General features: G+C 39.7%; 1 protein-coding gene across 1 annotated transcript in view; it reads right to left on the bottom strand.

Moving 5' to 3' along the window:
- The window catches only part of BCHE (butyrylcholinesterase), a 46,108-nt gene extending 38,208 nt beyond the window's left edge, over window positions 1–7,900 (bottom strand). The window contains exons 1-2 of the mRNA XM_073359481.1: window positions 7,791–7,900; window positions 2,438–3,962 (exon numbers count right to left, since the gene is read on the bottom strand). Of these exons, the coding sequence (XP_073215582.1) occupies window positions 2,438–3,960 (1,523 nt within the window). The 5' untranslated portion in view covers window positions 3,961–3,962; window positions 7,791–7,900. The remainder of the gene's footprint in view (window positions 1–2,437; window positions 3,963–7,790) is intronic.
- Between the last annotated feature and the right edge of the window lie 16,469 nt (window positions 7,901–24,369).

Raw genomic sequence — 24,369 nt, 5'->3', positions numbered from 1 at the left:
AGATTAAAATACTATTCATTTGAAGAGTTTATTTATCTGTGGTGTATGCTAGAATTCAGAGAGATGGCAAATATGTAGTATCTTAATTCCTTTTATAATGCTCATCAAGTACCATCAAGAAAGCCCCCATTCAAGCCTGCTAAAGGAATAGACTGGCTAAATGAATTATTTTTTCCATCCATGTAGCCAAATAATTACACCTCTTAAACGGAAAATCTGTTAAAGGAATGATGCATTTAAACAGACTGTTAGTTCCCCTCAACGTGTAATGTAAAATGAATACAAAACTAGGCCTATTAAATACAGTTCACCAAATCAATTTTTACCATTCTTATCATTCATGAAATAATACTGCCCTCTTAAATACCTTATAAACGCATAATCAACTCAAAAGAATAGTTTGGGTCAGAAATGTGAGGCAACAGTTTCTGAACATGAATTTGTTTCTAAGTAAGCAATATGACCAAAGAGGAAAGGTCCTAACAGTTTGCAGAGGACAAAGATTGGGGGAGTGGTAAATAATGAAGAAGAAAGGTCCCAGATTCAATGTAAAGTCATACATACACCTTGGAACAAAGAATGCAGGCCTGTCTTGGGAAGCAGTGACTCTGAAAAGGACATGGGGTCATGGTGAATAATCAACTAAACATGAGCTCCCAATGTGATGTTATGGCCAAAAGAGCTAATGTAATTCTTGACTATATAAACAATTCACAAAGGATGTTGCTAAGTAGGAGAGAGTTCAGAGAAGGGTCATTAGCATGATTAAAGGATTGGGAAAATATGCTATATTGTGAAAGACTCCATGAGCACAGCCTGTTTAGTTTAACAAAGAGAAGGTTAAGGGGATCATAGTCTATAGGTATTTAAATGAAGAACAGAAAATAGATAGTAAAAGGCTTTTCAATTTAATAGATAAAGGTAAAACAAGACCCAATGGCTGGAAATTGAAACTAGACAAATTCAGACTAAAAATAAGGCAGACATTTTTAGAAGTGAGACTAATTTACCAATGGAACAACTTACCAAGGGTTGTGATGGGTTCTCCATCACTGACAATTTTAAAACAAGATTGGACAATTTTTCTAAATTATATGGTATAGTTCAAAGTGAAATTAATTCATGGAAGTACTATGGCATATGTTATGTATGAGATCAGACTAGATGACAACAGTGGTCTACTCTGGCTTGTAAGCTATGAATCTATGAATGAAAAATGGTTAGGACATGATCCAAAGTTGAAGTCAATGGGAATTTTTTTATTGACCTCAGTGTGTTTTGTATCGGGGCATAAATGAGTTTAAGGAAATAGCCATGTCAGAAGCCAGTTACTGTGAGGATAAAAAAATATAGATAAAGTGATTTCTTTTTAATGTGCGGATAAGTTAAATACTGAAGTGTGCATTGCCATGGATACAGTTTTCTATTTACAAGATGTTTTTTTTTTTCCTTAGTAGATATGGAGAAAGTAACCAGAAGGCAGGTCAATTCTCAACATACCACTAAAGCAATGGTTTTCAAACTTTTTAGGCTGCATACCCCTTTCAAATAATGTAGTCTACCATATATACCCATCTGAGATAGGGTCATAATATACCTATGAAAACAGAAAAAAAGAAAGGTATGTAAGGCATGACGTGATCCATTGTCTGCCATTACAGAATTTTTCTCGCATACCCCTGATGAGAGCTCACATACCCCTAGGGATATACATATCCAAGTTTGAAAACCACTGCACTAGAGTTATAACATTAAGACTAACTCTGTATGGATCTACTAATTGCTATCGTTAGTGTAAATGTCTTCAAACCTAAAGGATATTTCTATGGCGACTATAGAAGTCTTACACAGATCCACTAATACAGATACCTTTCCCCACCATATGGGGACAATAGGTGTTATAGCCACTATTCCAGTCTATATGCTGGAACAGAAACTGGGTACACAGCTTGAGGGGGTTGGATTCCCTCCCCCAAGCCCCACTTAGTGCCGCGCATAAAATTTTGTTCTTTGGGTTTTGTGATAAATTTCAATCTCAAGGTGAGTCACACTTAAGTCAACCAGAGTTTTGCCATTGACCTCAATAAGGTCAGGATTTCACCCATAGTGTGTATGAGGTGTATGTATTATGTTTTTGAAGCTTGAAATGCTTGCCTTCATTTGCAACAGCTGCTGCCATAAGTGGGCAGCAGATGATTAACAACTTTGAAGGGTACACAACATTTTCTTAAACTCATATGATACTGTCAGCTGCATTTCAACACTTTATTTGACTGAGATGCTATTTTTTTTATCAATAATAAAAGAGAAGTCCCAGCTAGCTAGACAATTAATCCTTCTTCACAGTCCTCACTAGCCTCCAGAACACAATCAATAGAATCAGTATTTTTAGTGTGTGCATCTGACATAAAAATCAACCAGCAAAAGTTAAACTTACCCAGTTTTCGCAAAACTTGCCCAGTATCTCAATATGGATCTACTCAAGATTTGTTCAGCTTTGGTATAATTAACTCTTCTCTCTAGAGGTAATCCAAATACAAACTCAATCTCATAACCATGCATTACTCCCATCCATTCTGGCCAAGCAAGTTTTGAGGACCGATGTTCAAAGAAGTAGAAGAATACATTATTTCCTAGTTGAGCAAAAAAATTTGTGAACTCCATTACAGGACATATGATATTGTAATCCCCAATAATGTCATCCATAGCATCACGATAATTGTCAGGGTTCTGCTCATCTTCCCAGTCTGTGTAGTGAAAAATGATTGATTCCACCCCAAGTTCACTTGCTTCTGGAAAGGACAGACTTAAACCTACTTGAAATTCTGTTTTATTGATCAGGCTATCATTATCTTTGCTGAAACCAGGTGCCCCATACACTAGAAAAGCTGTCCCTTCATTTTTGTTAACTCCCACTAAGAGTTGGGTTTGTTTAAAGAGCCCATGCTGGATCAATGTTTGTGGCATTTCAGTGAGAAAGTCACCATCAACTATGGGACAGAAATACATTTTTAAAAGAGAGTTGTGTGTTAAAACAGAAACTTCATTCTCAAGGACATCATGGGGATCCTTGTTTCGGAGACAGAGAATTATGTCTGTCTCATTGCTACCAGAGCAGCTGAGTAATTTAGCTAAAGTCAAAGTTCTCTTCCTTGCCTCAGAATGTGTTAGTGTGGCCCAGGGAGCATTAGCAGAACCACTTTGCATGATGGCTCTTGTGAAAAGAGGATGGCTTTTGGAAGAAAGGATATGGTAGCTAACGGAAGCAGCCCCGGCACTCTCTCCAAATAAAGTCACACTTCTAGAATTGCCACCAAAGACGGCTATGTTCTCCTGGACCCACTGAAGTGCTAACCTTTGATCAAATAAACCTGCATTTCCTGGAGCTTCCTGGTTTCCTGGTAAAGCCAAGAATCCTAGTGCCCCTGTTCTATAGTTCACTGAAACTACAATGACTCTTTCAACACGTGCCAGAAATTTGCCATCATAGACAGGTAAAGAGGATGTCCCTGATTGAAATCCACCCCCATAAATCCATACCATGACAGTTGCATTTTTGGGTTTTGGAGAAGGAACCCATACATTGAGGTATAAGCAGTCTTCACTAAGGTTAGTGTTTGGATTCCACATCTCTGACCCGGAGAATCCAGGGAAAGTTTTATCTATATTCTGATAACAAGAGTTTGCATGTTTTGTGGCATCCCAAATCTCTGTCCACTTGTTGCGGGGCTCTGGTTTTTTGAATCGTAGTCTACCAAGTGGTGGCTCTCCATAAGGAATTCCCAGAAAGGCTGTCACAGTTCCCCCAAGTACAGGCAAGTGAATCCCTCTTACTTTTCCTTTCTTAGTGGTAACTATAATGTCGTCTTCAGGTAGCACCTTCCTGACAAACATATACAGTAGAAGAAACCACATCAGAAATCTTGTGCAGACACTTGTCCCATTGCTGCATGTCATCATTCCTGAAATAAAATAAAAATGAAGTTTAGGAGCATGCATTTTAATGTATCAGTACAAGGGCCAAACCTTGCTGCATGCAGAAGGAATGTGGAAGACCCCAAAGGCACTGAAACTGGGGTGGTTCTGCTGCACAGAGCAACAGAGCAGATTTTAGCCATGGCTTGTCCTTGGCTACACTTGCTGCTGAATCATATTCAGTAACGATCTCACTTCACCCCGTTCTGACATGGTTTTCCAGCAATAGGTAAATTTTATAGTCTAGAGTCAGACAATGCTTTTGGATCATAATCCTGCTTTCTCTCCTCACATTGGCATAGATGTCCCTATATACAGAGGGGATAGACATGGAGAGGATCCACATGGACTTTGCTGCCCCTAAGTGTTCCACAAGAGTTCTGTCCACCACAGCATGGAAGGAGGTAGGAAGTTGAGGGCTAGGTAGGGGTGGGCGAAAGAGAGGAAAGTATATTGCCAGTGAGTTTGTGACTATATGAACCATTAGCCATATGCCCAATGCAGCAGGTGCCTTGTATGGCATCACAGTAAAAGTCACTAGAAGTAGCCATACATAGGTTGCTTTGCTAAGGAGTATCTGTTTTCGTCCCACACACAATCACTGAACAAACACTATTTCATTTGGTTTAGCACACAAAAATATGCTCTTCAGGCCTTTTCATAATATTTACCCTTTAAATTGGTGGTAGTACATGAGAAGAACATCATGCAAAACATAATGCATGATTAGAAATTATTCTGGCGGTGGTTAGTTTTCTAATTCATACTATCCCGTAAATAGAGAGAGCTAGTAACAATGTGCACAATCTTAAGGATATCGAGGAAACTCCTACTAGAACTATGGGACAAAATTCAGCCCATGTACCAATTTCTTCACAAATAAACAGACACATTATTAACCCCAAAAAAGCAGCTTCTCTCATTTGAATTAGAATTTTGTGGGGGTGTTCAGATCTCTATTTTTGTTTCAGGGACCATGTGAAACTGTAGATATTGAACCATGTATTTATGATACAGAACCCAAGCGGGTTGAAATGCAATAGCAAAACATCAAAATAACTTCGCTATAAACTGAACAGTACTGCCTGGGAATTGGAGGTATTTTTCATAAGTCTGTACTTCAGTTGATTTGTATGTCTGTAATACTCTATAACTTCAGTTCTTGTATGTATTCACATACATAGTTATGCCAAAATCATGAACAAATAAATGTTTTATAGACATTGTTCGCCATAACAATTAACATTATTGTTCTTGCTGAGATTGTATATTTATTTGGGCAGGGACTATATTTTTTCTTTATTTTTGCAGTGCTTGGTACAGTCCTTGATTGGGGCCTCTAGGTGCTGGTAATTCTAGGCATTTAGACCCTGATTAGGTAAAGTACTTAATCATGTGCTTATGCATGTGAGTAGCCCCATTGATCTTAGTCATTTAAAGTTGGACTTATTAACTCTGTTATAAAAACGTTCTCTTCCTCTCAAAAGCCAAATGTCAAAAAAGAAGAAAACCCTCATTTGGCCCAATCCTATAGTCTGCTTCAGTGAATATATTCAACAAAGCTTGTCTTCTCTTTTTGTTCTTCCTACCGCCCCCCCCCCCCCCCCCGCTTCTGTCCTGTTGTAAGTAGCGTATTCAGCATTGCCACTTTAAATAGTTCATTCTTTGTTAATGAGCAGCACTTCTCTCCTTACAAGGAGTGAGGCTAATTTCTGTGGAAAGTATAGCTGAATGCTTGATCTAAGAACACTTAATTTGTTTGTTTATTGTTGGAAAGTTGAGGGTGAATAGAAAAAATGGGGAAGTTTCTTGTTAAATGACAGGTTTCAGAGTAGCAGCCGTGTTAGTCTGTAATCGCAAAAAGAAAAGGAGTCCTTGTGGCACCTTAGAGACTAACCAATTTATTTGAGCATGAGCTTTCCTGAGCTAAGTGAGCTGTAGCCCATGAAAGCTTATGCTCAACTAAATTGGTTAGTCTCTAAGGTGCCACAAGTACTCCTTTTCTTCTTTCTTGTTAAAGTGATTCCTAAATATGAGATAGAATCAAAGTAACTCAGAGAGATAAATTATCACAGACAATATTTCACGCTTGCGTTCAACGCATGAGCAAATAAAAATCTATAGTACACAGATGATCTATTGTGCAAAAAGATATAAAGCAATAGAATGTAGAAGCTTCTCAGTGTGATTCATAAAGATAAAGGGCTCAGGTGCTTTATCCAACAATAACCAAACCTTAATATTTACTTACCTAGAATCCTGCAAACACACCCATGCTAAACTTTACTGGTGTGAGCAGCCTCAGACCAATAGAATTACTTCAAGTGTTTGCAGAATCAGGGATTTACTGCACCAAGCTGCAATCCTTAGGTAAAATAATATCACTTATTGCTTTGTACATCAGTTTACCTACCCATTCAAAGGTTACAGTGAGAGCTCCTATCTTTGTAAAGCACTTTAAAGAGCTACAAATGAAAAATGTTCTATAAGGGTTAAGGATTATGCATGAGTCAAATCCTGTTTGTATTACTTTTAAGTTAATTCATGAATTAAGTGATCAGGAGATTGCATCGGTATTGGGCTAAGGACCTAGCAGCATAGGAGGTCAACAATTATCCAATATACAGTAAACTGGATAAGGAGGGTAATTTTTAAAACAATCCAATATGTCACACTGAAAGCAAGCATTTAATGTAGCATTTAAAGTGCTATCTGGAACTGTAAAAGATTCAAATAATCAATGGTAATATTATAGGCATAAGAAAAGTGAAATTATAATTATAAATCATAAAGGGGAGATGTGAACATCAGGAATATGGGGTTCATGCAGAACCTTTAGACTCCATATATATATATATATATATATATACACATACACACACACACACACACACACACAAAAACTAATAGAGACAAAAGTAAAAATCCGCAAATATAAAACAGACCCTGAACTTTTGATCCACAATCCTAAAATGTTTTAGCTATTAATGCAAATGTTAAAGAAACAGTTAAAGTAAAAAATTCAACACTGTACATGTTATAATTGGCTCTCCAATGAACTATCTGATCATTTTAATGAGCAAATGAAATAAGTCAAACTTTGGGAAAAGTACAAAACTTCTACAGTGCTAAATGAAAGCATGGTAGTTTCAAGTAATGTTTCCTGCTAATAGTGACAAAACTAGCAATTGAAAGGTATGCTACTGCACTTGGTGGTGAAATATTATATTTTGTAATAATTTTAATGTTGCATTAAAACAAAGTCAGCAACATAAAACACACTGAGCTAAATAAATATGACTTGATTATTACTACAAGCATAAAGGAGGTCAGAAGATTGCTTTAGCCTGCCACCCTTAACCAAGTAGAGATATGTCATTTACTATATTTGTATATTTTAAAAAGTTGCTTCTGTATTTGTTTAATCCAATAAAAATTAAAAAGAATATACTTTTGTATTCTTATTCAGTGAGGGAATATAATTTATTTCAAAGATTATTTTCTCTCCTTGCAAATCTTTACCCAACCAAGAAATCTATGCACAAGGCTACGTAATCTCTATTTAAATAGAAAAGATGGTTGAATTAATAAATGATTTATTGCTTAGTTCAATTTACTTAGCCCAGAATCCCTTGAATAATACCAAGGTCTGATACACATGCCTGCTCACTTGTTCCATCAGTTCCATTTGCAGAGCAGAGTGAGTATCTCCAACAGAGCAACAAATGGTCAGAGCATAACATTTTAAAAGATCAGAATCCCCATACAAATTGAGTTTAACTGGCATAGAAACATGCAAATAGAGAATCACTTACCCCAGTTTGTATAACAAAGACTACAAAGTTTTTAAAAGAGTCAAGATCTTTGTATACTTCAGTGAAAAGCAGTGTGCGGCTGCTACTTTAAGCCTGTAAATTGGACAGTACTGACATTATAATCAACTGTTTCTGTCAGAAAGCTCGCGAGAGTTGGCAACAGCAACTTGATCTGTAGGCAGCTGTTCTTTAGTATCTGACATCTGTTCAAAGGGTAATGGTATAGTTGTAGAAATGCTTCAGAATTATACCAGTTTTGATTAAATCAAGCATTAGATTGTATTGGAAAGAGAAAAATAAAATTATCCTTAATACAAGGCTACAACTTTATAACAAATCAGACTACAAAACACAACAGTAGAAGTATAAATCTTGCTTCTTTTTTTGTTTTTCTTTCATGAAGAACTATTCCTGCTTGTATTTTTTTCTCTTTTGCAAAAGTTCAAGATTTCTATAATGATCTGGCAAAATATTGAAAATATCTTTCCAGCCCAGGTCAATTGGCTATTTCCACTACAAATAGTGAAAGGAGAGAAAATGAGAACATTTTATACAGATATACTAGCAAGCAACAACAATCCATAGTATTAACTGAATTTGATTGTCTAATAGAGCTAGTCATAAAATTTTCTACAAAACAGTTTTCCATCAGAAAATGCAGTTTAATCAAAACCAAAATATTTCACAAAATTGTGTTTATTTTGACAAAAATGGAGTTAAACAAAATTGTTTCCATTCTGATTTGGAATACAAGCAAATTCTGAAATGCTGGAATTTCCTGTGAAATGGAAGTTCTGAGTTTTGATTGGCTCTGCTGTCAAATGCCCGTTGTACAATACTGTATCTTCTCATTCTAATTTTAGTTTTTAAAAAATGTATATTTGCCTGGCCTTATTCTACACAGTATCACTGTTTCAACTGGAGAAATAAGACATTAACAGGACTGGGAGGTATTTATGGTGGGGCCATCTGTCTTTTGCTTGTTTGTCACTTTTAAATTTATTATTATTTATATTATGGACGGCACCTAAAAACATCAACTGAGATCAGGAGTTTCAGGATCCTTTTGTGCTAGGCACCGTACAGACACAGAATAAGAGGCAGTCCCTATATCAGTCTAAATAAATAAGACTGACACGGCATGGCGAGAAGGAATTATTAATTATTTTATTAATTATTATTAATCCCATTTTACAGATGGGAAACAGAGGCACACAGCGATTAAGGGATTTACCTAAGGTCACACAGTGAACCTATGGCAGAGCCAAAAATTAAAGCCAGATCTCCTGAGTACCACTCAAGTGCCTTAACCACAACACCATCCTTTGGCTCTGTGTCCATGCTACTATCTCACTCAACTTTCTCTGGCACTGCTCTGAAGGAAGACCTCAGACTTTTACATGCCGTCAACTACTACAAAGACAGCCAGCTTCATCCTGGACAGCACAGAACTTTGTTGCCTTTGAGAGCTCAAGGCAATACATTTCCCTGGATATAATGATCAAACTAGAGTTCTATTTTGATTAGAAAAAAATACAATATTGGCAATTACAGAACAGATAGAAAGCACAAATAAAAAGTTAAAATATTGAGCTTATACTCTAATGTGAAGACAGAGAAAATTCTAGAAAAAAATCATGATAAATGGGATTTTTCATAGTGAGGATTTACCATGTATCGTTCAGGTTCACATGTCTGTTAGGCATACTCTTGGGACATGCCCTTGTGATAATGTATCATCAACCTGAACCCAAATCTCTGTTATATATCCCTGGAACTTTAGTGTGAAAGTGTCAAAGATGCACACTCATTTTCGATTAAAGCTTCTCAGCCTAGATTCTGAGCTCAGTTACACAAGTATAAATCCCAAGTATTGCAATAGATTTACACTGGAGTAAGGGAGAGCGGATAGTAAACTTTTATTTTGAACATGCTGAAATAACAAGAAGATGGATTTATGCATTACTTCACATTCAGCTGCTTTGTAACTGATAGTTTTGAGGCCCAGCAAGATGGGTCACCACCATCCCGTAAACATCTGTCCCCTGGATCTGCCCTATCACTGGTTCTGACACAGAAAAACAGTAACATTTACACTTCACAAATAAAGTATACAATGCTAAGGTCAATCAAACACCCTTAATGTGCCCCGATGCGACCACCCTGAAAACAACTATAAATTCTGTCCAACACAGGGATTTATTAAACTCAATGTATAAGGTCTTTGTGAACCTGTGTGACTGACAGATCAAGCTGTCTCAGACTCTCTTAGTAGGAGTCACTGTGTGTGCTATGAGTAAGTCCTCCAGGAACTGTAGAGATATCACACCTACTGTAGACTCTAGATGCTATGATTTGTTTTTTTGGTGAGGCACTGTTTGATGGGTAATAGAAATAAAGAAGAAGCACAGCACAGCCTGCTGCTTGAGATCATTAGGAAGTTAGGAACATTAGGAAGTGTTTTTTACCTTATTTCTGTGCAGTTTCCTTCCTAATAAGGAGATTACTTTAAGACCAGTCTTGTGTGTTGGTAAGTTACCTCAGGCACTATTAGGGCAGAATTACTGTTGTTTGAGTGATCTTACCTCTGTATCTAGACAGTCTCTAATGTAAATACCAAAATACTCAGAGGAACTACTTGAAGTATGCCAAGGACTTGGAGATCCTCAAAGGAAGATACTACAGGAGTGCAAAATATTATTATGTATTATTATTTCATAACTGAGGCCCCAGATCAGCAAATTACCTAAGCATATGTATAATTTTTAGCATGTGAGTAGCCTTAAATTATACATATGCTTGAATACCTGGATGAATCAGGAAGTAGCCCAGAGTGGCCAATATGCCAGTGGAAGTTATTACAAATGATAGACTTGATTGTTTTACAACAGATATGACTATATCACACCAGTAAGAATATTTCACTCACTAGGTGTTGCTCTGAACTTTAAGGATACTCTCTGACTTAAACACCCTCCTCCTTTCATCCCATCCCTGACTCAATCCTGCTTTTTGGCTGCTCTGATCTATAGAACAATGGGGGTCATATTTTTTCAAGTCGCACTGATAGCCACCACCATCATCAATGGAAATATCACACAGAAAGTGTTCGGGGGTGGAAGAGAGGAGGAAACACATTTTATCTGACTTACATGCCTCCATGTCAAGATATTTCCTTATTCATAGGGTGTAAACAGCACAGCTTTAAGCAAAAATTGTTCTACTTCAACCGTTTGCAGCTCTGTGGAAAATTACATGATGAAGGTAACAGTGTGGACAACATTTACTTAACTTTTTCAAAAGGCTTTGATAAGGCCCTTCAAAAGAACTCTTAAAGAACCATATAGAAAGTGTTATTTTAATAAGTGCCTTATTTATGGAGAAATGTATACTTACATTTAAATGTAGTTAAAAAGTAGAAAACCTATATTCTCTCTCTTCATCTTACTTCATCAGTGAGGAACAAAAATGCACAGTAAATTATGACTGATTTGTATGAATTGTTGCCCTGGGTCTGAAGAAGTGAACGTTTTGTTTAAATTCTCTAGCTCTTCTATTGCCTCTTCTGCCATACATTTTTTGGAATTCTCAGCATGTTGAATTGCATTTAAGGACTCTCATATGTTTAATTTAACTCTTCCACATTGCAGTGAATGTAAACCAATATCACTGCAGATACAGTTTTCCTTTAATAGAGTTTAAGGCTATAAAGGTGATTGGTGGCCAGTGGTTGGACCAACACTGCGATAATTTTTCTCATTCCTTTTTCCTATTCCAAAGCTCTCCTAGTCCAATTCCAAAGCTATTCCTTTGATGGTGGTAATTCCAAGAATGATGAAATTTAAGAGGGCAGCCAGCAGTGTGAAAATAGATGGACTAGCCAACACACTCACAAAAGTGACACTCACCATAGTAACTTACTCAATTGTAAATCTAGGATTCAAAACCTACAGCTCAAAACGTTCTCTATAGAATTATTTCTATAAATGGATTTCAGTGAGGCTTGGTGAGGATGCAGAAAATCTCTCAGTGTGATGCAGAACTGAGGCCTTATACTGAAGAGGATGCGGTATGTATTGGTGACATTGATCACATAGCTGTGTCCACCACATAATGAAAATCTTCCAGAGACAAATACCATTCCACTCTTCAAATATTTTTGAATCTCAAATCAACCTAACAACATGTCTAGCACTTTTGGAATGTGACAACAATCTTAACACTGATCCTTCTTGCCCTGTCTACGTTATTTATTATTAGCTATTAATCAGTGAGAGCTGCTAAATAGAAATTCCCCAATAATATTTCCATTAATAAATGGTTTTAAAAGTCACATGGAGCCACATTATCCTTGGAGAAATTGGCTAATATTAGAAAAGATACCTATGGTGAATATCTTGAAAATGGACGTCACTGCACTTTATAAAAACCATTGCGTTCTTATTCATTCTCATTATTGGTACAATTATATGGTGCTATAATTTTCTCCCTATTACTCTAATTATAGGCTGCTATAATTTTCTCCTTGTTAGTACAATTATCGGTGGCTGTTTTACAAAAATTCTGGGGAAATCAGTGTAAATGAAAAAAAATATTGCTAATTGTAAGATACATTTTTTATTTTTATTCATTTTGTTTGTTTATTTAGTCTTAGTTCCCGATGGTATCATTCAATAATCTAATCTTTTCTGTCTTTTTATGGGGACCTGTTTCAATAAACAGAATTTAAAACAAGATTAATATATACACAAAATGGCTTGCAAAACACTTTTACATTTCCCGTCTTTGGCTTATAAGAAAACAGACAAAATTAAGTGTCAGCACACAGTTGAAATGTTATGTTAATGTGTTGGGGCTAATTAAATTATAGTCTAGGTTCCAGTGCATTCTGCAAGAGATTCAGTCTTTGCATAGATGTTACAGCTGTGCTGTTTTCCACTTCTACTAGTTAAGTTTTTGTCCATCTGGGAAATAGATTTGCGTCCAACAGGTAGCAACCACTCCACTGGGTAGGTATCCAAGCTGTTCTGACTTGGCACAAAAGTAGATCCAGGTGTTTGTTCAAAGATCACTTGTGAAAATAATTGATGTCCCAAATTATTTCAATTTTCTGACAATTTATAAGTACTACAAGCAAACAGACTCTTGAACAGACTCTGTGGTCAATGATAAGACCCTGACTGGGATACAGACAAGTGAGTATGTTTGGATCTAGTAGGGTGAGCATGGGGCTGGAAGCCAGGAACTCCTGAGACCTAATTCTGCTTCTCTCTGTGTGGTTTTAGCCAATTTGTGAACTAACCTCTCCATATTTCAGTTTCTCTAACAGTAAAAGAGATATAACAATTTTTAATGACCTATTTCATAGGGTTGTTGTAAGATTGAAGTAGTAAATTTTTGTACAGCACTTTGAAATATAAAGCACTATGTAAATAAGTCACACCATCTACCTCAAATCAGTTGAATCCAATATTTTATCCACATTCTGAGTTACGTCTGACACTGGAACAGTGGAGAAACAGCAATTTTCAGATCTGGTTGGAAAGAGATGTGCAGCTAGATGACCTCAGAATTAAATGACATTGCATTTTTATAGCATTTTCCCATCTCCCCCAAAGGTTTGACACAGGCTTTTAGAAGGAGGGGTGATAAGAGTAAATTTTTCAAAATAATTGAAATTTAAATGCTTGCAGAATAGAATCATGATCCTCTGGGATCTCTCTGGAGGAATAAGTAAAACCAGTTCAATCCAACTTAGTCCACTCTTGTAAGGTCCAGTGAACAGGGCAGCATTACCTTGTGATGATGCTGAAAATTACTAATAATATTAGTTCAGATGTTTGTTCCTAGTCATGAGGTCTATTATCAGATCAACCAATACCATCTTATTGGTACAACCAAGTCAGAAGCTTGAACAAGAGAAGGTCTTAGTGACTAGCTATCTTCAACAGCATCTTAGTTCTACTATTTCCTCAGTAACCTTGCTCAAGAGATAGGAGGCCACAATGACATTAAATTGTTAGCATCAAGTGCAGGTTTCTCAAGGCTTTTTCAAGTGCACTAGGACAAAACTAAAAACTGTTCTTCAATCCATAGTATCTTTTTATTTAGTTCCAATCATTCAAAACTGATTTAGCTCTTCCCCTCCACCAAATTTTATTAAATTGATTTCATTTTGTAAAAACAAGATTACTCTGAGCTGATTTGTTCTTTATCCAGTTTCTACAAATAGGGAAAAATTACATTCATGTTTTGAACCACTGACATCACTTATGTCGTCAAAAGCCTATCAGACCTCTGATGATACAGGCTGTTATAATGTAGTCATAAAAGCATAAAGGCAGTAGGAGAGCCTTTCGTAACAGGAGGTAGCATCATTCTGTGAATGGGCAAGCAGTGTGTGACCATGAACATCTCATTATAAGCATCTGTGCAAATTTCCCAGAAACATGCCATCATTCCTACATATTAGGTAATTCATCACAGTACCATCTGTTTGAAAAACTGAGCTGTCAGGACAGGTGGTTTATTGGTAAAGTACAGTAAACTCCTTCAGGTTATATAAAGTACATATATAAAGCGCAGAACATTAAAATAAAAAGGATGTTAAAATAATACAATGAGGGGAATACAAATTGTAATATACAGAAGGTCAGACTAGATGATCTGGTGGTCCCTTCTGGCCTTAAACTCTATGATTATAACCCTACAAAGGGAATTTTGAGTTGCTGTCTCACAAAGACCTTAAACCATGAATCATTCCTAAATATTCCAACCTATTTTGCCTAGGGATAAAGGGATTGGTTCAGTCACTTTCATTAATTTCTTAAGCATATAACTTGCTAATGATCATTTTCCTTATTAACTCACTCCATGAATGGTACACAGTTAGTTTTCTTTTTTTCCTCTCACTTTGACATGGGCTGATGAAATCATTCAAGTCTGAAATAACATTGCTATGGACGTGTTTTCCCCCTCCCTCTGTTTGCGTTTTTTTGTCAATTAACTCTAAAAATCCCAAGTTAATTTACTTTTAAGAAGTAGCATTCTCAGAAAGATGGTGGCATCTTTCCAAAATATACTCAGTACATAGGTACAAGAATAAAAATTAAGGATGGAATGCAGGCACTTAGCTCAATATTTCTTTACCCCGCATCACCGGCTGCTTGTTATTGTTTTATGGTAACACCTAGAGACCCCATCTGTGATTGGGGGTTTTCAGTGGTTAAAATAGGTTGAACAAGGAGGGGGAGCTCTTGTTGCATCATCCAAGGAGGAAGGGGAGCACTAGGGGAGCACTGCCTAGCCAGGGAGAAGAGAGTAGCTCTCCCTCTGTTTTCAGCAATGAAGGGAGGCACTCCACCCATTCCCTTACTTTTGCCCACTGGGTGGGGGTCTTTACAAACACACAGTGAGGACAGTCCCTGCCTGGAAGAAATTAATGAGACAGACAAAGATTAGGGAAAGAGAGTGCTATTACCCCCTTTTTACAGATGGAGAATTGAGGCACAGAGGTGAAGAGACTTGCCCAAGGTCACTCAAGAAGTTTGACTTGTATTCAGATCTCCAGAGCTTTAATCACAAGACCATTGCTTATTTTAATTCCTTCTTAGTTCTGTAAATATAATAAATAGGGTTGCATTTTTAATATGCCACATTAAAAAAATTTTTTTGGATCTGCAGTTAATAGGCAATAGTGGTGTTTGCTCCTAACGACCACTGTCCATGGAGATCAAACTAGGGATATAGGGAATTGTGCTTGGTAAAAGTTTCCAAAAGCAGCAGCCAGGAGGAGCTATTATGCAATACATAATATTTATTAATAAGAGGTGTAGTGAGAGCATGGCCTGAAAAATGAGCCCCCAGCCCAAAGGGCCAAATGAGAAATGTTTGCACAATAATTTGCACATGAGTATGCTTGTACTACACAAATGCTGCCCCAACTGGCTTGCATTGCAGCCAGAGACAAATAGGCAGTCATTTTGCACCATTTGTTGCCGACTTTGCACTTCAGCAGCTCAAGCCTTGTGTTTCCTGTGTGAAAATGTGGGGGTAAGAATATTCTCTAATGTCATTGGAGGCACAAATAGGAATGGTTAAGGATTGAATGATAATGAGAACATTAGAGTGCTTCTAATTTTCATGTGCACACATAAAGCTGTGACACCAGCTGATGAAAGCGAACTAAGATTTTGACATGGACCACAAAGTAGTGCAAATGTAGTCTGAGTTTGTACTCTGGAGACACTTGTACTTCCAAACTGTCCTCCCCAATGAGAAAATATTTAACAGTGGTTATCACTCAGCCATGTAAATCAGCAGTTGCTTTGTGCTCACAGCCTCTTGCTCACCTTCTCCTCCCTTGCATGAGGCCAAAGAGGTTCTGGTATTTAGCAGACAGCTCTTGGCACTGTTGAAAGTAAAACCAGTGTACAAGTGCAGCCCTTGAATGCACACAAACCAGTGTGAAAAGGACAGGAGGACTTGTGGCACATTAGAGACTAACATATTTATTAGAGCATAAGCTTTCATGGGCTACAGCTCACTTCATCAGATGCATAGAATGGAACATTCTAACCAATGTGAAGAAGATAATTTTACCAGTAAATATTAACAAGAATAACAGTAGGAACAAGTATAAGAAAAACCACATAGTAAGAAAAACAATAAACAATACCTGAATAAATTTCTTACTAAGTAAATAGCATATAAAATATGGAGAAATATGTAGAAAATATAGACCCAGACAGAGAGAGTTCACATTTACTTAATATGGGTCTGGCAGCTACCTCAAGATGCTGTGTTCAGTGATTGAAGCTGCAACTTAATGTTATGAACTGGGTGAAACCTTGCTGTGGGTTGAGTTAAAACCTTGTTGAGTCTGACGGGTATGAACCCACCCTTCATTTACATAACTGTAGGTAAGTTAATCAAAATCCCCAACCTCAGACAAAAGGGCAATGTGAACCCAGGAGATTTGGACTGTGTAAGTGGATGCTTTTGCTGAGTATTGTTTTGGCTAATGGGATGTATGTATGCAGAACACAAACAACTGAGAGAGATGAGAGCAGAGGAAAAAAATCCAAGCAGAAGCCTTAAGCACAACGTGACCCCAAGAGAAACTTAGAGAGAGGTTTTGGGTCAAGGATTGGCTGAAAAGAAGCCTGGGCTTGTAAGCTAAGAAACTACTCCTTTTGTCTTTGGTTTTCTTGCATTTGGAAAAGCAGAACTTTATATGTTCCTGTGATGATCTGTACCCGTGTTCACACCTTTTAAAAGATTATGATAAATTTTGTACAAAGTATGACTTGTGAGTATGACTGAAAACTCAGAATTTGCTGACCATTATTGTCCTGGTAAAATACATGTGGCAACATTGTAAGGTTAGAAGATTCTACCATATGGTATTAGTAAGACATGTTTCAAGTCTGGGGAGTGGCTATAAACCAGTTCCTCAGAAACAAAAGGCAAGCTGACACCTCAGACAGGTGTCATCAAATACAAATGGACCATCACCTGAGTAAGTGGCCACTTTTTGGCAGGAAAGAGGGTGTGGGTGAAAAATCTACATCTTGACAAAAGAAACAGTTTCGGGTTTCCGTCCACACAAACTTTCTGTCTCCTGAACCTCAGCTGGAGATGCTTCTCAAAGAAGAGAAAGACTGGGAGTAGTGTTGCTCTGTAATGTAATTCAAGACTGGCTGGCTGCAGCACTCATACAATATAACTAGGAGTGAACTGCATGCTGGAGGCTGTGTGTAAGAAGAAACAACTCAGTAGATTGTTTCCCCTCCCTCCTAGGCTGCTGTCCTCTTGGCATCAGGTGGTCCCAAAATATCACCATGCAAGTGATAGTGATGCTGGGGTTTAGGCTGATTGTTCAATAGGCCACTCCCTGAGGAATCTACTATGGCTGGAGCCTGCTCTAATTATGGCCGTCTGGTCCTCACAAGGAAATAGGAAAAAGAAACTCTTAGACAGAAAATGGCACTGTCTAAAGCCAGCCCCAGGCAATCTCCAAATTTAAGCTAATGGGATGTTGGCCTCAGTGCAGTCTACTGGGTTAGACCATCATATGAACAGCAAATAACAGGATTTACAAGCAAGTAACTAACTGGGTTCTGCCCCATTTTCTAACATGTCCACATGGCTATCGTGGACTAAGGCCCTGTCATCCCTCAATTATCTTGGCTATCATTAAGCCAATCCTCTTAAATCACAGGATTCTATCTGTGCTGTGGAATTTTGTAACTATGAAAGGGCTATTGCACAGAGGAGACGAAGAAGGAGATGGGTCCGGATCATATGGTTTGCTGTTCTTGAGCCCAACCATTGTATTGATAATGTAGGCGAACTATTATATCTTGATTTCAAATAAAATATATTGAATGTCATTTTTTTCACTCCAAATACCAGTGAGGAACCAAGGGAGTGGTGAGCAGCTGAGTAGAGAGTTTCATGCTTTTCACTGTCCAATTGCAGGCAGGGACATGATTCTACAGGATGCATAAGTACTTCCTATACCTGCTTTATCTAAGCTAGACACATACTGAAATAAACCACCATGGGCCTTGTCTACTAGTACTGTCACCTGATGACCATGATAAGGGACAACATACTCTAATAAAACTTATCCAATGGTGGAGCCTGTGGTGACCTTTACTGGAAGGGTCTTGTGGTTAGAGGATGCAGTGGAGACCCCAGAGCAGATACTTTACAGTGACGGGGGACTAGTAAACTCCTAGCACAGAGACAGGACACCACTTTTGACATCACCTCATTTAATTTGAAAGTTGACCTTTACTAACAGAAAAATGCCCTCCCCCTAAAAGCTCAACCATTGCAGAACTATGATTTCTGCTTGTGACTATTATTATTTATATTGCGGTAGTACCTTGGAGCCTGTCAAGGTTCCTCCCCCACTCTGAACTCTAGGGTACAGATGTGGGGACCTGCATGAAAAACCTCCTAAGCTTATCTTTACCAGCTTAGGTCAAAACTTCCCCAAGGTACAAAATATTACACCCGTTGTCCTTGGACTGGCCGCTACCACCACCAAACTAATACTGGTTACTGGGGAAGAGCTGTTTGGACGCGTCCTTCCCCCCAAAATACTTCCCAAAACCTTGCACCCCACTTCCTGGACAAGGTTTGGTAAAAAGCCTCACCAATTTGCCTAGGTGACTACAGACCCAGACCCTTGGATCTTAAGAACAATGAACAATCCTCCCAACACTTGCACCCCCCCTTTCCTGGGAAATGTTGGAATAAAAGCCTCACCAATTTGCATAGGTGACCACAGACCCAAACCCTTGGATCTGAGAACAATGAAAAAGCATTCAGTTTTCTTACAAGAAGACTTTTAATAAAAATAGAAGTAAATAGAAATAAAGAAATCCCCCCTGTAAAATCAGGATGGTAGATATCTTACAGGGTAATTAGATTCAAAAACATAGAGAACCCCTCTAGGCAAAACCTTAAGTTACAAAAAAGATACACAGACAGAAATAGTTATTCTATTCAGCACAATTCTTTTCTCAGCCATTTAAAGAAATCATAATCTAACACATACCTAGCTAGATTACTTACTAAAAGTTCTAAGACTCCATTCCTGGTCTATCCCTGGCAGAAACCAGCATATAGACTGTCATAAATATAAAGGGAAGGGTAAACCCCTTTGAAATCCCTCCTGGCCAGGGGAAAGCTCCTCTCACCTGTAAAGGGTTAAGAAGCTAAAGGTAACCTCGCTGGCACCTGACCAAAATGACCAATGAGGAGACAAGATACTTTCAAAAGCTGGGAGGAGGGAGAGAAACAAAGGGTTTGTGTGTCTGTCTGTATGCTGCGCTTGCCAGGGACAGAACAGGAATGGAGTCTTAGAACTTTTAGTAAGTAATCTAGCTAGGTATGTGTTAGATTATGATTTCTTTAAATGGCTGAGAAAAGAATTGTGCTGAATAGAATAACTATTTCTGTCTGTGTATCTTTTTTGTAACTTAAGGTTTTGCCTAGAGGGGTTCTCTATGTTTTTGAATCTAATTACCCTGTAAGATATCTACCATCCTGATTTTACAGGGGGGATTTCTTTATTTCTATTTACTTCTATTTTTTATTAAAAGTCTTCTTGTAAAACACTGAATGCTTTTTCATTGTTCTCAGATCCAAGGGTTTGGGTTTGTGGTCACCTATGCAAATTGGTGAGGCTTTTTATCCAACATTTCCCAGGAAAGGGGGGGTGCAAGTGTTGGGAGGATTGTTCATTGTTCTTAGGATCCAAGGGTCTGGGTCTGTAGTCACCTAGGCAAATTGGTGAGGCTTTTTACCAAACCTTGTCCAGGAAGTGGGGTGCAAGGTTTTGGGAAGTATTTTGGGGGGAAGGACGCGTCCAAACAGCTCTTCCCCAGTAACCAGTATTAGTTTGGTGGTGGTAGCGGCCATTCCAAGGATAACGGGGGTAATATTTTGTACCTTGGGGAAGTTTTGACCTAAGCTGGTAAAGATAAGCTTAGGAGGTTTTTCATGCAGGTCCCCACATCTGTACCCTAGAGTTCAGAGTGGGGGAGGAACCTTGACATGGTGGCTCTGTGGTGGGATTAACCTGAAATCATTTTGAGATCCAGTTGAGATTTTTTGAACTAGAAATACAGATTTTAAAAAGGAATTTTTAGGAAGTCCAGAAGGCAGCTTTGAAACTGAAAGCAGCTTGGTTTCTCTCTGCTTTGTGGCCAAGCAGAGACAAAAGGGGATTATCTTGTGAATTGCAGGTTTTCTTTGCCTGGAGGCAGGGTACTTAACTCCTGCAGGGAAATTCCCAGTCTTCCAACCCAGAGGTTTTTTTTTTTTTTCTTTTCTTCCTAAAAGTAAATAGGGGGTGTGTGCTCTACCCATTTGCCTGGAGACAAAAGTGGCAGGGTTTTTTTTAGGATTTTGATTTTTGTTTTTGTTTTACAAGGAGCACAGGTTTGAAAAGAAATTTTTTTTCTTCTTTGGGCTGGGTAAGCAGGTTTCCAAGTAGTTGGAGGGTTTTTGCTTTAATTTGGGCCCAGAGCAGAGACAAGGGAATTGTCTTTTTCTGTAGGCTGACAATCACTATCAGAGAATAAGTATTCTATTCCAGCACAGCAAAATTTTACAGCCAAGTTTTGTTTGTTTATTTCTAAACCTCGGGTGTAAAGTTAGTTAAAAACAGAGAGGTTAGAATGGCCAAATCCTCAGCTCGACTACAGCTGGAATTAGCCAAATTTCAGGCTGAGGAAAAACAAAGGGAACATGAAAGACAGATAGAACTCATGCAGCTGAAGAAGGAACAAGAAAGGGAGGCAGAACAACACCAAGAGGCTGCCCACAAGAGGGAAATGGAGGCAAGGAAGCATGTGGAGGAGGAGAAGGAAAAAGAGAGGAAGCATGTGGAGGAGATGGAGAGGATAAAGGCCCAGCAGAATATACCAACAAACCCTAGCAATCCTTCTCCAGGTACCACTTCCCATCCCAGAAAGTTCCCCACCTACAAGGCAGGTGATGATACTGAGGCCTTCTTAGAAAACTTCGAAAGGGCCTGCCTTGGGTACAACATCTCTACTGACCAATACATGGTAGAGCTGAGGCCGCAGCTCAGTGGACCCTTAGCTGAGGTGGCAGCTGAAATGCCTAAAGAACACATGAACAAGTATGAACTGTTTAAATCCAAGGCGAGAGTCAGAATGGGGATAACACCCGAGCAGTCTCGTCGGAGGTTCAGAGCCCTAAGGTGGAAACCAGACATGTCATTTACCCGACATGCCTACCACATTGTAAAACATTGGGATGCCTGGATATCAGGAGCAAGTGTTGAATCTCCAGTAAATTTGCCCTTCCTAATGCAAATGGAACAATTCTTAGAGGGTGTTCCTGAGGAAATAGAAAGATACATCCTAGATGGGAAACCCAAAACTGTAATTGAGGCAGGAGAGATTGGAGCCAGATGGGTGGAGGTGGCAGAGAAGAAGAAAACTGGTCGCAGTTGGAGCGGAGACCAGAAGGGACCACCCCAGACCACACCCTATTACCGGGGGCCGCCCAAAGCCCCACCTACCTCCCAAAGAACCCTCCAGACCCCTTATCGTCCCACCACCCCGTTCTCCAGCAACCCTCCTCGCCCCAGTGACCCGTCAGCTGGACGATGTTTTAAGTGTAACGAGCTGGGGCATGTAAAGGCCAACTGCCCCAAGAACCCCAACAGATTACAGTTCATTGCACCGGAATCACACCAGAGGTCCACAGGCCCAGATACCTCCCAGATACCCTTGGAGCGGAGGGAAACTGTGAGTGTGGGCGGGAAGAAGGTCACCGCGTGGAGGGACACCGGAGCACAAGTGTCAGCTATCCATGCTTCCTTAGTGGACCCCAATTTAATCAACCCAGAGATCCAAGTGACGATTCAACCCTTCAAGTCCAACTCTTTCAATTTGCCTACAGCCAAGTTGCCTGTCCAGTACAAGGGCTGGTCAGGAATGTGGACTTTTGCAGTCTATGATGATTATCCCATCCCCATGCTGTTGAGGGAAGACTTGGCCAATCATGTGAAGCAGGCCAAGAGGGTGGGAATGGTCACCCGCAACCAGGCTAAACAAGCCGTGAGGCCTAGCTCTGTTCCGGAAACTTCTATCAGGACCCAGTCAGAGGTGATGGACCTGGACCCCAGGCCAATGTCTGCAACAGCAGTAGTGGATCCAGTCCCAGAGACCCAGACGGAACCAGTCCCAGAACCGGAACCAGCCGAACAACCAACACCAGACCCCGTGTCAGCACTGAATCCAGTACTTGCAACCTCAACACCAGAGGGCCCCACCGAACCTGAACTGGCAGCAGCCGATAACCCTACACAAGAGGCTCAGCCGGAGCCTGAATCCCAACATAGTGCACCAGCGGAGAGCGGTTCACAGTCAACAGAAACAGCTCCATCCCCTATATCGCTTCCAGAGGGACCAAGCCTAGGTCCACAATCCCATGAGGAACTGATGTCTCCAGCATCAAGGGAACAGTTCCAGACCGAACAGGAAGCAGATGAAAGCCTCCAGAGAGCTTGGACGGCGGCACGGAGCAACCCACCGCCTCTCAGCTCTTCTAATCGATCCAGGTTTGTTGTAGAAAGAGGACTTTTATACAAGGAAACTCTTTCTGGGGGACACCAGGAAGACTGGCATCCTCAGAGACAGTTGGTAGTTCCAACTAAATACCGGGCCAAGCTCTTGAGCTTAGCCCATGATCACCCTAGTGGCCATGCTGGGGTGAACAGGACCAAAGACCGTTTGGGGGGGTCATTCCACTGGGAGGGAATGGGCAAGGATGTTTCTACCTATGTCCAGTCTTGTGAGGTGTGCCAAAGAGTGGGAAAACCCCAAGACCAGGTCAAAGCTCCTCTCCAGCCACTCCCCATCATTGAAGTTCCATTTCAGCGAGTAGCTGTGGATATTCTGGGTCCTTTTCCGAAAAAGACACCCAGAGGAAAGCAGTACATACTGACTTTCATGGATTTTGCCACCCGATGGCCGGAAGCAGTAGCTCTAAGCAACACCAGGGCTAAAAGTGTGTGCCAGGCACTAGCAGACATTTTTGCCAGGGTAGGTTGGCCCTCCGACATCCTCACAGATGCAGGGACTAATTTCCTGGCAGGAACTATGAAAAACCTTTGGGAAGCTCATGGGGTAAATCACTTGGTTGCCACTCCTTACCATCATCAAACAAATGGCATGGTGGAGAAGTTTAATGGAACTTTGGGGGCCATGATACGTAAATTCGTAAATGAGCACTCCAATGATTGGGACCTAGTATTGCAGCAGTTGCTCTTTGCCTACAGAGCTGTACCACATCCCAGTTTAGGGTTTTCCCCATTTGAACTTGTATATGGCCGTGAGGTTAAGGGGCCATTGCAGTTGGTGAAGCAGCAATGGGAGGGATTTACACCTTCTCCAGGAACTAACATTCTGGACTTTGTAACCAACCTACAAAACACCCTCCGAACCTCTTTAGCCCTTGCTAGAGTCAAAAAGAGCAAAAAGCCTGGTATGATAAACATGCCAGAGAGCGTTCCTTCAAAGTAGGAGACCAGGTCATGGTCTTAAAGGCGCTCCAGGCCCATAAAATGGAAGCATCGTGGGAAGGGCCATTCGTGGTCCAGGAGCGCCTGGGAGCTGTTAATTATCTCATAGCATTCCCCACCTCCAACCGAAAGCCTAAGGTGTATCATATTAATTCTCTAAAGCCCTTTTATTCCAGAGAATTAAAGGTTTGTCAGTTTACAGCCCAGGGAGGAGACGACGCTGAGTGGCCTGAAGGTGTCTATTACGAAGGGAAATGTGCTGGTGGTGTGGAAGAGGTGAACCTCTCCATGACCCTTGGGCGTATGCAGCGACAGCAGATCCAGGAGCTGTGCACTAGCTACGCGCCAACGTTCTCAGCCACCCCAGGACTGACTGAACGGGCATACCACTCCATTGACACAGGTAATGCTCACCCAATTAGGGTCCACCCTTACCGGGTGTCTCCTCAAGCTAAAACTGCTATAGAACGGGAGATCCAGGATATGTTACAGATGGGTGTA

Source organism: Lepidochelys kempii, chromosome 9 (assembly GCF_965140265.1).
Source record: "Lepidochelys kempii isolate rLepKem1 chromosome 9, rLepKem1.hap2, whole genome shotgun sequence".
Classification (NCBI taxonomy): Eukaryota; Metazoa; Chordata; order Testudines; family Cheloniidae; genus Lepidochelys; species Lepidochelys kempii.
Note: the sequence above shows the minus strand (reverse complement) of the source record. Positions and strands in the feature narration are given on the sequence as shown.